General features: G+C 41.9%; 3 protein-coding genes across 5 annotated transcripts in view; all 3 read right to left on the bottom strand.

Annotated features, from left to right (window-relative positions):
* hoxa3a (homeobox A3a) overlaps window positions 1-12,527 on the bottom strand; it is a 42,453-nt gene extending 29,926 nt beyond the window's left edge. For 2 of the 3 annotated variants that reach the window (XM_082522055.1, XM_082522057.1), the window contains exon 1: window positions 1,008-1,408. The gene's annotated coding sequence lies outside the window, so the exon portion shown is untranslated. Of the gene's footprint in view, window positions 1-1,007; window positions 1,409-12,389 lie in introns of those variants that run through there. The other variant, XM_082522056.1, reaches the window with a different exon arrangement.
* Window positions 1,871-7,113, bottom strand: LOC309699173 (homeobox protein Hox-A7-like). The gene is made up of 3 exons (XM_082522064.1): window positions 5,334-7,113; window positions 3,822-4,382; window positions 1,871-3,031 (listed from the first exon to the last, which is right to left on the bottom strand). Exons 2-3 carry the CDS (start codon window positions 4,186-4,188, stop codon window positions 2,724-2,726), a joined length of 675 nt encoding a protein of 224 aa, XP_082378190.1. The 5' UTR covers window positions 4,189-4,382; window positions 5,334-7,113; the 3' UTR covers window positions 1,871-2,723.
* On the bottom strand, window positions 7,245-10,365 carry hoxa9a (homeobox A9a). The gene is made up of 2 exons (XM_082522063.1): window positions 8,783-10,365; window positions 7,245-8,354 (listed from the first exon to the last, which is right to left on the bottom strand). Exons 1-2 carry the CDS (start codon window positions 9,333-9,335, stop codon window positions 8,113-8,115), a joined length of 795 nt encoding a protein of 264 aa, XP_082378189.1. The 5' UTR covers window positions 9,336-10,365; the 3' UTR covers window positions 7,245-8,112.
* Window positions 12,528-12,815: the final 288 nt, after the last annotated feature.

The raw sequence follows: 12,815 nt of genomic DNA, 5'->3' as shown, positions 1-12,815 counted from the left end.
GGAGGGGGCGGTGCTATCCGACTTTGCAGACACACACACGCACTCGTAGTAGCTTTTGAGAAAACATTTAAAATCACTTTCTTTTTCGTGGCCTATAATCCACGTGTTACCCCAAGAAATTACGGTAGTTCAAGCAAAAAAAAAAAATCGAAAGAAAAGTAAAATCATACTCTTTATGCAGAAATGACTTACAACAGGGAGATTTATCACTGCATTTGATGCATTTAAATCACCCTGTTAGGACTGATTGGGGGATACATTGCATGCTTTTTTTGCATCGATGCATTTTATTAAATATTAATTGCAGTCTAGCAACATACATGACTCTCTGATTTTACTTTCGGCAATACCGCTAACAAGAGCATCTATGCAAAGAAACATTTTGCAATTAAAATATCTGATCATTTAAAAAAGCATTTTTAAGTTTAATAACGTTTAGTGGTTGTCATCCTGTTCATTAATCCCATGCACATCACGCTGAGGCCTACATGCACACATACAAGGCAATAGAATAAAACACGTGGATGCACAGATGTCGACCTTTCTCATTTGCAGCAAAAAAAACAAAACAAACCACGACGAGCTGCAAGCGCGATAGCCCCACTGCCTCCACAGGAGGGCGTCAAAGAGCGCTTACTTTGCCCATCATCCACCCACCCGAAAGCACATCCCCATTTAAATCCAACAACAAATACAATCCAGACAGCCTACAACAACACTAAGATCACTGCAAAAATGAATAACCATGTTAAAATATTAGTAACGATAATAATTATCATCATCAAATAAGAGCTTGTAAATCTGATAAATCAGATTTAACACGAAGCATCAGTGATGGGAATCCTGATGAAGATCAAGTGTAACACGAAACCATTTCTTTCCAAGATTTCAGTCTCTAACCAAAATCAAAGCAGGAGAAACCATAAAGTAAGTTGCTTGCTTTAAGAAGATGCAAATAAGTACATTGTCAACCACATGCACTGGCTGACGAGCGTAAGCTGCCTTACCTTGAGAAGGTCTCTGCATGTAAACACAGGGGGGGTGACTGGAGGGAGTGGGCAGGTGCAGTGACAGAGAAAAGTCTCCCGGCTGAGACCCCTTACTTGTTTCTCCATGGGGGTCGGTTCCTTCGTCTCATTTTTCCGTTACCTAGGCACCCAAATGATCCAGGCATGTCTTACTATAAGCTCCTTGCTCGTCGAGGTTCTGCCTAACATCTCACCCCCGACCCCTTAAAAAAATCCCCAAAAGCAGATGTGAGAGATGGTAAAATGTCGAAGGTCGACTGTGAAAAGGTTCCCGTGGAAGTCCGAGACCGTTAAATGAAAGGCTCCTCTATCCCGCAATTGAAAATTAAATATAAAAAAACGGGGCGAAAAAAAAAGTTCATGTTCATGGCTCCCCGCCACGTGACAAGCTGCGGCCAATAGGAACCCGGGCCGCGTCGTAAACTTGTATGGCTATGTTGTAAATTTTCATAAACAACAACGGATTTATGGCCCAGAGCTGGAGGGAGAGGGACGAGGGAAGAGAAAGAGACAGAAAAAGGAGGGAGGGAGGAGGGCAGGTCAGCGTCAGGCGCCATCTTACCCAGCGAGGAGGGAAAGCAGAGTTCAACAGTAATTTCCCTTCATCTGCAGCCTGTCCCATCTCGCATCCTCATAGCTCACATTCCCCAACTTCACTGTTTACCTAACCCCCATTATGGACTGTAACATGTCTCATTACATGCAACCCAATACTGGTCACACTGAAGGTCACATAATGGTAACTGTGAACACAATATTACTCGACCCAGGGCGCGATTACAATCCTTTTCTTGGATGGATATTTTTAATAACACGGTAAATATGGAATGAAACCAAATAGAGAGGGTAAAATCATTTTTATTAAATGATTGCGCGTTCACTTCATTTACAGGACAGACTACAAGCCTAGCAGACTTTGATTGAAAGCCAGCAGCATTTGCTCACTGTACTGGAATATTTCTCTGATTATAAAATGATGGATATTGCCAGCTGGATAACGGTACATGTATTTAAAAGACTAATCTGTAAAGCTAGATATCCACAGTAGCCTACGGCACAATCGCTGACGGTATAGTGAGCGGGTGAGGAATCTGAGGTAGGTTACATGCAAAACTAAACAAATATTTGCGTCGATAGTTAAATCCTCGGATTAAAATCCATGTTAATTAAAAGGGGGGAGGGAGAAGAAGAAACTCAGGAATTCTTTTATCAAAATCAGTCAAATAAAACATTTGCCTTTACCGGTTCAAAATAAGGCACATCAATTGTATGGTAGAAAACAGGAAACCATCAATTAAATCACCAGCTCAGTTCGTGTTTACATTTCCGTGTCAGTTTTTGAAAATTATAAGGTAAATACTAGGTCGTTTTTTGCTGAAGGAATGTTAACTCAGTAGTAGTTTTCTGTAGTCCAAAATGTGCCATATTTGTAGTACTCCTATGGGATATATGCGGAGGATATAAAAATACAGGCTAGTTAGGGTAGGTAGTTAGTATTTGTCACGTGAAGCATTTTTAGTGCTGGTTTAAATATGAAATCCAGAAGAGCAGTGTAGTGTTTTAATGTGGATTACTGTCAAAAGATTAATAAGACTTAGTGCCTAAATGTTATGTCAGAAGTTATATTCGATGCATACCAACACAATATTTAACACATTATATTTCTTTATTTTGATTTTCTGTCCGTCTCTTCTGTTACTTTTCAGTTGTTCCTGAGTCAACACGGCCGCTTTGGGTCTCTTCACTTTTGGGTTCCCTGCCTTCCGACGGTGCCTGACTATCACGGTGCTGTTCCTCGTTGCTCGGCTCGTCCTTGTGGTCCTTCTTCCACTTCATCCTGCGGTTCTGAAACCAGATTTTGATCTGTCTCTCTGAGAGGCAGAGGGCATGGGCTATCTCGATCCTGCGTCTGCGGGTCAGGTAGCGGTTAAAGTGGAACTCCTTCTCCAGCTCCAGCGTCTGGTGTCGGGAGTAGGTCTGCCGTCCTCGCTTTCGATTTGGATCTGTGGAAGATGAGATGCGTGAACAGAAATAACGTTATTGTAATGTGGGACTGTATTTGTATTTTTTTAATTAAAGTGTACTTAAAATTGGATCTTACAATAAAAACCAGCAGATTTAAATGTCTATAATTCATTTGTAAGTGCATATTTAATTGCAGCCTGTAATTACTCAATTACCACCTGCACACACGCATTCGCTAACACAACTTTTTTTTTAAAGCATCTTTGCAACAATTTAAAGTGGCCCTGCTGGGGTGTTTGGTTCATGCCTCCTTTGATACTCTGCATGCCTTTCCAATTAAAAGCCAGCCAGGCTCTACACACCGAAGAAACTACTTACAGCTCCCACTTCAAAAAATATTACTATGTTTCATTTTCATCTGACTTCCCCGTGTAGCGGCCAGTAGTGGCGCATATTGATCCAGGTTTCTGAAAATACCAGAGCCTCTGCAATGCAGAACCAATTAGAAAGGGGCTGCAGAGTGCAGGAGAGCTGATTTACACAACAGGCCGGTCTTTTTTTACAACCACAAAGGGGAGAAGAGGCTGTAAGAGTAATAGGAGTGCAGAGAAAACCCCCAGCGGCAAGGTCTCTGCGTACTGAACACACACAAGCGCTGGCCAAATGAATTTATGGCTGCAGAACTCATTAGTTGCGCAATAAAAGTTTTACGATTCTTTCCATGCAACACCAATGGCTTCACGAAATTAATTGAACCACTAACGGCCAGTCTAAGTATCACAATGTTTTGTAAGCGCACTGACCCGGGGGCTTTGAAACAGCACATACCTGATACTTGCATCCAGGGGTACATCCGGTGTTGTTTGTCCGGCGACGAGGTTAGGGGTTCAGTCCCAGGGTGACAGCAGTTGTCGCTGAACAGGCGGCTCTGGTCAAACGGGCTGCAGTTTGACGAGTGTGCGTCCTGCCCCTGGCCATAGCCGCAGGTAAACACAGTATGGCTCTGGTACACTGTATTATTAACGCTGTAAACTCCAGAGAGGGATGGCGCAAATGCAATGGCCGCAGCAGTCCGAGTAGAGCTATAGTCGTCCCCACGGGGTCCGATGCCGCAAGAAGCTCGTTCCACGTTTGGGAACAGGGAACTGCCCGTCGTAGATTTGCTAAGAAGACCATCCACATAATAAGAACTCATATTTTTTTCTCTCTGATTTGTTGGCCCAGAATCCTCAGTGTCGTTTTTACGAGGTAGTGTGATAGATGACAGCAATACACCCTAGATTTACACCAAACCCCATTTTTACTCTGGACCAAAGAACTCACCCATGTGACCCCGGCCTGGTCGCTCTCGTCCAATCAGCAGAGACGTGGTTTTATTATGGCACAAGACTGCGGAGTAGGATTAACACTTCAGACACATAAACACGCACACAGATATAAACACACATGCAAGAAATTCACACGGTCCCGATAAGCCGAGGGTAACTGGCTGAATTTAATTCTCATGGGTTTGTTTCGCCATATCATCACTAATCATCATTTTATAAGCTTTCTGCTTCCTATTTCAAGTACCTCAGTGAATCTATCTATCTATCTATCTATCTATCTATCTATCTATCTATCTCTCTATCTATCTATCTATCTATCTATCTATCTATCTATCTAGTAGTACTTAAAGAAATATTTCTAAAAGTATAGTATACTTATAGAAATAGTTTTTGATTATCTACCACATAAAAACATCTGTATATTTTCTTTTGATCTTACAAAATGGCTCGTGCCATTAAAACATATTTTCACAAGTTAGTTTTCATTATATTTGTCTATCCGTGCAATATAACCGGTTATTATTATTATTATCGTTGTTGTTGCTGTTGTTTTGTTATTGTTGGTAAAATTAGATTATATTGTTACCATAAATGGGCAATAAATTACCACAAATCATGCTTGAAAAAATATTAATAATACTAAATTGAAAATATTTAGATTTCACTACTTTACCTTAAATAATTACGATTACCGTCTATAATAATGATCAGTAGTAGTATTAGTAATATTACGTTTTTAATTATTTAACTTTACTAATATCATAATGTAATTATTAACTAATATTGTTTTAAGGTAATAGTTTTGTTATTTTTAGTAATATTTTAAGTAATAATAATAATAATAATAATAATACGGATTGTAAACTTAATTATTCCGTGTGGAAAAAATCACATATTATATCTTATTTTAAACATATGCATTTTTGAAATAATTAATGAACAATTGAGCGGGAGGATGCAGATTTTAGCAAAGTCTTGCTGTTAAACTAATTATTTAATTTAAGGCGTTTACCTTTAAATACGACAACAGGACGACAAGAGTGAACACAGCGACTACTTGGGTGTGCAAGCAGTAATCCAGCAGCCACAGGCTTTTTCATTCCTCCCCGCAGAGCTGCAGGTTCATGAAGCAGCTTCTACACTGAGACTGTAAAAAGGTGTGAAATTATTCCTCTGGACTCTTAAAATGTTGCTACAGTTTGTTCCCAGTGCAGGCTCATTAGGGAGGGGGTGTTACAAAAAGCAGAGGGGTGATGTAGAACAGTGTCGCCACCCTCTGGTGATTCGTGGGGATTGCAGCGTTGGGGAGGCAGCACTGCGCAGGCGTTGTTATTTTAATGCTGAATCCGATAGAATGCGGCAGATTAAGGAAAGGAGGATGTCACGGAGGTGACGTTTCGTTTATGTTGGGTATGATTTGGAGAAATGCTCCGGTGTTGCAACATACTCGTGTTTATAGACACAAGTCTCACTGCTGTGTCTGAAACTAGCTGTTCACTTTATTGCTACCTTTTCCTTTAGGAAGGCCCGGCAAAGGAGCAAGGGGCGGAAGGTTCCCAGGTAGAAACAAAGGATCCCTCCAAATGACCGTGAGTCCTGCGCGTCCCCGTCGAGGAGAATCCAATAAAACTGATCATTTCCGCTCGGACCTTTTGTCCAGACCGCAGTCTCACAGAAAGAGAAGAAAAAAACAAATGGGTGCCATTCTGGAAGCGGCCTAATTGTGTCTGGACGGCCATAAAGCCATTAAAACTGGAATGCCAGACAGTATAGCAGACCAGGCGTTTTATTGCACTGTCTCTGGCCGAGTCTTTGAAGTTTGGGTCCATCTGCGTCCCCCCCCCCCCCAACGCGTCACAACAGCACTCCAGTTGTGGACTAAAGGACGACTTAGCCTCCAAGCAGCATAATCGATAGTTTCTGTACAGCCCCTTAATGAAAGCTGAATTACCTGCTCCTCCTGTCTTTGATCGATCAGGACACCATGCAACTGTAGCTCAGATCGGATTTGCTGGTCTCTTTGTGTCAAATATTTTCTCCAGCATGCAGAGACTTGAACCAGTCTTAACACTAAAATGAAGGGGCCATATTTTAAACTAGACCTACACCATTACTCCAAAGCCAGTTGGACAGTTTGACCTCAAAATGTGTGTGTGTGTGTGTGTGTGTGTGTGTGTGTGTGTGTGTGTGTGTGTGTGTGTGTGTGTGTGTGTGTGTGTGTGTGTGTGTGTGTTCCTAAATTTCCAAAATACATTTAAAAAGATGCGGGGTTTTTCCTCTTCTTGTAAATTGTTTAGCGCCGTCTGTGATGGCTCATGACAGATTAGCCTAAGCGCCCTTGTCAAATCTGAGCTGAGGAGAAACACATCGGCTGTATTATTTTGGGCTTCAGCAGTCGAAGCCCACGGTGTCTTTTTTGTTTTGTGTCCTCTCGCCTCGCAGCGCTTTGCACCCCATAAAAGGTTATAGCGGTAATTGTCTTTTATGGCTGTATACAGCTAACAACATCCTCTGCCAAGATGCAGCTATGTCCCCAACACACACACACACACACACACACACAGTGTTCTAGGTGTGTTAGGTTTCACTGGTGTGTGTGTGGGTACACACTCTTTTTTTTGGGTGGGGGGGGGGGATTGTTTTTTGTTTTTTTGCTTTTTACAAATTAAAAATATTTAAGCAAACAAAAAGCTCATTTTCACTAAGTATGCAATCATCCAAATATAACTGATTATCATTACTCTATTTTTTGTTTCTGTATTTTCACGTGTCATAACTTTTGGCAGCGCAAACCAGCGCCAGCTCAGGCTTTTTTGTTTGTTTGTTTTTGCGTACCAAGAATTCAGAATTTCAAATATTATGAAAGCATGAAATGCAGACTGGCGTGGGGGTGCAGTGAGATATGAATGTAAGATACTTGTAGTCGCAGATATAATTTGTTTTATTCAATAAATAAAGTACAAATTACATTTGTGAACCAAAAGTCAGACGGTCAGCACGACCGCGAGGTATTAAAAATGAGTAGCTAGCCTACAGTGTTTTCTTCCATTTGCACTCACTAACAAATATTACGCTCTTTGAAAATGACTCCCTGAAATTCAGTCACACGAATCCAGTAATGCAAACAAATCTATTACAATCCACCACTGCAAAACAAAGGTCAATGTAGGTATGTAGGTAGTTGAAAGACATAGGTAGTCAATCATGTTATGTAATACAACTTCTAGCCTATCATATATATACTGAAATTTCGTAAGAGTTCTCAGGAGGTTCCTTGTATTTATGAGCCTATTTTACTCTGTTTTTCCCTACAGTTTCTAACGTTAGATTCAAATTCAGTCAAAGGCTTATCCTAATAGTAAGAGAGAAACAACAATAAAATACTTTTTTTTTTACAAACTATACGCTCAGTTGGCTCTGAGACAGACAACAAATATAGCTACAATCCGGAACACAGAGAGCTAGAAACAGTCGTACACAAACAAGCACAGGGGCAAGGCCAACTAATACACTTTAACGAGGTATTAATTCAAAGCAGCACGAGAAAAGAACAAGTTAAAAAAAAACGAGGGTGCACTGTTAAAACTGTGCAATATAATGGTAGTTGCAAAAAACTAAAGCCCAACATGCTGTTTTTTGTTTGTTTGTTTGTTTTTTTAAAGACAAATAACCCTATAGCTGTTATTAAGAACAATATGACAATGTTGTTTAAAAACAGGGTCCAGCAGAGTTAAGAGCTCTTACACATCAAGCTCGCTATCAGTCTAATGCTGCTTTTGTCTAAGGTTCAGTCACTCGTCTTTCGGTGCGCCGTCTTTATTGAACTTCTTCATCTTCATCCTGCGGTTCTGAAACCAAATTTTAACCTGTCTTTCGGTGAGGTTTAGCAGCCTCGCCACCTCGTACCTACGGTCTCTGGTCAGGTAGGTGTTAAAGAGGAACTCTTTCTCCAGCTCCAGGATCTGGTGCTTGGTGTACGGACAGCGCTTTTTTCTTGTGGCACTCGCGTGGAGCCAGTTGGACACTGGGTTATCTGAAAAGAGTGGGGTGCGACACTGGTGTGAGGTCCTGAACTTCTGACTAACCAAATATATATATATATATATATATATATATATATATATATATATATATATATATATATATATATATATATATATATATAATACAAATAAAGTAAAAGCGTAAAAGCGGATGTGCGCCTCTAAATTCTGCTATATCCACAGCTCTACAGCTCCCCGTCCATGTTTTGTCCCTTCTGCCTCCCTCGCTGCTCACGCTCACTTTAAAGGCTGCAAGAGGTTATCTAATACAGCAATGTGAGCTGGGCTATTAACAGCCCCCCATAAGGAAATGGCACGTTCAGAATGGCATCTGTTAGGACGCGCACCCCCATAAGGCACCCCAATCCTCACAGCTTCATGTTGTGCAAATGACATAAAAGACTCTGCTTTGACTTACTTGGATCCAGGCCCGGTTTCTCTTCCCCCTCTCCGCTCAAATCCCCTGCCTGGACGGAGAGTTCGTCCTTTTCCACCGGTGATGCTGACGCCACGGTGCCATTGGCGTATTCAGAGAGCAGTAGAGCCGTGTGGGATCCGGGCAGCCCTCCTTCAGCCCGCGCCCCCAGTCCCTCCGGTTTGATCCCGTAGTGATGGGTCGTCGGTAATCCGGTCAACGGCAGGGAACCGGACATGGGCTCCAGAAGCCAGGATTGATACCGGCCATCTGTATCTCCACCTACTGGGCCTTGGGGATGCCCGTAGTGGGGATGATACACAGAGGAGACGGTGGCTGGAAACTGAGCCGGGACGTGGCTCCAAGACGGCCCGAATACCTGGGGCTTGGATGGGAAGGTGCAAGTCCCGACCTCGCTGTGGTCGCTGATGGAGGCATGCTGCCTGGCGTGCTGGAGCCCAGGACCGGAGGTGTACCTCGGCACAGAGAGCTCCTCGCTCTCGGGGAGAATGAGGGAATCGACGTAGTAACTAGTGAGCGTTCCAGATGTCGACATGGCAGAAAAATTACACTTTCACATGTACACAGTCATACAGCGGATGCATGCAAAAGCGAGACGCGCACACACACCACACACACACACATACACACGCAGTAAACCCAGCCTCACAAAATAACAATGTGGAGAAACCAAGTAGCAACTTCGCTCCACGGAGAACTACAGTGGGAAAGTAATGGGGAGACAGGCTGCCATGCCATTGGGTAGCAGACACACGTGATCATAAGGCTGAACAATAAAGGATAAATCAATCCCTACGGTCATTAAATACTCACCCTCTCTCCTATAACAACTTCGACTTTTTAAGAATTATCAAGATTTGAGCAGGAACCACTATGCGAGATGAAAAATATGAATGAATAAAATAAATGACACCGGGCTCCTTCTTATTGGCACTTGCTGCCGTTCCAATCCCCTCTCGGTTATCCAAAACGATACAAAATGTATTTGGAAGCCTTCTTTTACGAGACATTTTATAGGACACGTAAGCACCCTACGATCGCTGCTCACCAAAACGCATTTTAAACAGCACCACATCACAGAAACTTTGCAGCTCAATGATCTGAATAAGACTATCTAGTGAATTATGAATCGTTTTTTATAACACTTTATAACAGTTTTTCTCCCCTCACAGGCCATACGCTTTCCTCTGCAGGTTTTTCTTTGCTACAGCTTAAAGCATTAAATACATATCATAGGCGCAAAAAGCTAGCCAATAATGAAACATACTTAAGTCTATTATGAGGCTGAGTAGTTTTCAGTTAAACGTTGTATTCCTATGTGAGTTAAACCTTAAGCGCAGGCTACATGGAGAATTCTCGTATAGGGTTATTTTTCTACCACAATCAAGCTTCCTGCCTACGTCAGGTCACTGTACACGCTGGAACTAAGTCTCTGGCGCCTAATTAACCTCATTACAATACACGAAGTTTCCATGAAATGAACGCTTCTGCAGGAGTTTGAGTATTTTTTCTCAACAAAGCTATTAACTATTAACTATGTAAAACTACATCAATAAACGTGTCGTTATTTCTGGAGAATTGAAAGAATGTTTTGTTTTTCAATTTTTTTTTTTTGTAAATTACATTTTTTTAAAAGAATAATAACAGGGTTTCTTATTTGAGCATTTTTAGTGGATTTATCAGTTACGCTGTAATAGAATTTAATAATATATAAATAATATATATATTTGTTTCTTGACAAATATAAACATATCGTGCCGTGAAGCAGTGTGTGTGTGTGTGTGTGTGTGTGTGTGTGTGTGTGTGTGTGTGTGTGTGTGTGTGTGTGTGTGTGTGTTTTGGTTTTTAAGAAGAACAGCGAAAATAAAAATAAATTAAATGCATATTTTTTTGCTAATTTGAAATAATCCGCTGGATTCAAACACGCTGGCCAAAACTTTAGAAATTATAGAAGTGGTTAACTAATAAATAATATATGTAATTATTATTTTAAAAAATACCAGAGCCTCATTCTAACCCGTTTATTATTTACACCGCCGTTATCACTTAGTATACGCCTGTATCATCACTACCATCAACAAATTATCTGTAATACCAGCTAGGTGCCAGGGCGTCGGTGTAACGTTACTCTTATATGCAGCTGAGAATAAATGCAATGTGGTGTTTGTGGTTTCCCCCTTTTAAAAAGAAATGGCGCGGGGAATGTCCTGCACCAGGATACATTTAATATGCTGTATTTTCAGGTTTTTTCCCATATAGAGCTTAACACAGAATTTATTTGTGTTTTTAAAAACATGGTGCTGTAAGCCTAAGCTTGTCGTGTCCAGTAAATCCTAAATCTGCGAATTTAACTACTGCAGGTTTCAAAGTAGCAACCTTGAGTTTTCACATACTGCATGCCCGTTTTTTTTTTATTACCCGCAAATAAAGTGAGAGCTTGGCCAACTCCCCCACAAGGCCACAGGCAATTCAACACGTAGAAATTATCTGCTCTCTGCTGATGCATCTAAAAGAGGAACACAAAAGAATGCACAAGGTGTCCATAATTTGCTTTCTAGATGCGGGCTATCACTTCGCTGGTACTTGCACAATATTTGGCTAGACATCAAACAAGCCGAAGGGGGAAAGGAGCGGCTGTGCGCCTATTTGTGCACTAAAAGTTCGAATAGACAAACACCTTCAGAGCAGGAAAAGACGGCACTATGCCAATGGCTCTAAGGCTGTAAACCTAAATCAGGGTGTTTTTTCACTCAGTTTACCGCAGGGGCTATTCACTTCTTTTGCCTCTGCAGATAACAGCCTGTCTGGCGGATCTAAATATCACCATAAAGCCCTTCCCCTCCTTTTGTCTGAGCCACTATTGCGCAGTGGAAGCATCCGGTCTCATTGCCCACGGAGGTCGCTGTTGCCCCATTCACCTTCCCCTTCCCCTCCACTGCAGTGGTCGTAACCGAGGCCTTGTCTGGCGTGTCTGCGTCACTACTACTCACGAAAAACACTCACGGCTTTACCCTTAATCCCAAGTCCACAATGTATAATGCAACTCAGCTTTGATCACGTTGATATTCAGCACACGTGCCCATTCAGACGCATTCTAGCAAGAGAAAGAAAGAAGAAGGAAAGCAAAGCAAGTGGAGGACTCCAAAGAAAGCACTACGGAAGACAGGTTGAGCTTGTACACAACAGTCAGCCACCCCTCCCTGATTTCTACATAGGAAGGTTTGTAACGTGTCACCAACACACCGCTCCCCACTTTTAAAAAATGAAAATCTCACCCTCTTTATCACCCAGATTTGCTTTACTTTCGGTTTCGATGTATGTAACTGGGGCAATTAAGACAGTTTCATGTTGCAGAGTTAGAAATGGACCCCAACAACATGAAACTACCTAAACCACTCGACAGTCGATCCGGGCCTCGAGAGAAAGCACAGCCAGCCAGTTCATAATGCACCGTGGTCGTCGTTTCGGTCATCATGTGTTCAAAAAAATGTACTGAGAAAGCCACAACAGTGTTTGATGGGCTGTATGCACTCCAGTGAACCCGCTGCAACAAGGCGCAAAATGGACAAATTTACAGCAATGAACTTACCGCGATCCTCGCGTTAATCCCAGTTATTCCCAGACTTGAGCAGAAATCGTGTTTTATCCACAGTGTGTTTGCATAGTTCAGTTTTCTAGCTGTGAGCCGGGCCTCCTCTCCGTCCGAAAGACTCTCTCACGACTGAAGCAGCTCTTAGAGGAGAGGGAGAAAGCTCATATACCAGCCAGTCATAAAACTCTACAATAGCCGGCTGGGTATGCAGCTAGACGGCTAATATCTTAATTATTTCCGATGGCCAGTGCAGTAGTGCTTAGAAACAGTTTGTTGCTCAGCTGCTACAAACACACACACACACTCAAAAAAAAATTAATAAAGAAGGAATATCAAGTGTAGGAGCCTCTGTTATTTTTTAACTTTACATTTTAAAGGCTTATTTCCCCCTCCAGCCTCTCTCTGTCCCTGTCTCCTTCTATA

The sequence above is a fragment of the Aulonocara stuartgranti genome (assembly GCF_965226115.1).
Source record: "Aulonocara stuartgranti genome assembly, chromosome: 22".
In the NCBI taxonomy this organism is placed as follows: domain Eukaryota; kingdom Metazoa; phylum Chordata; class Actinopteri; order Cichliformes; family Cichlidae; genus Aulonocara; species Aulonocara stuartgranti.
Note: the sequence above shows the minus strand (reverse complement) of the source record. Positions and strands in the feature narration are given on the sequence as shown.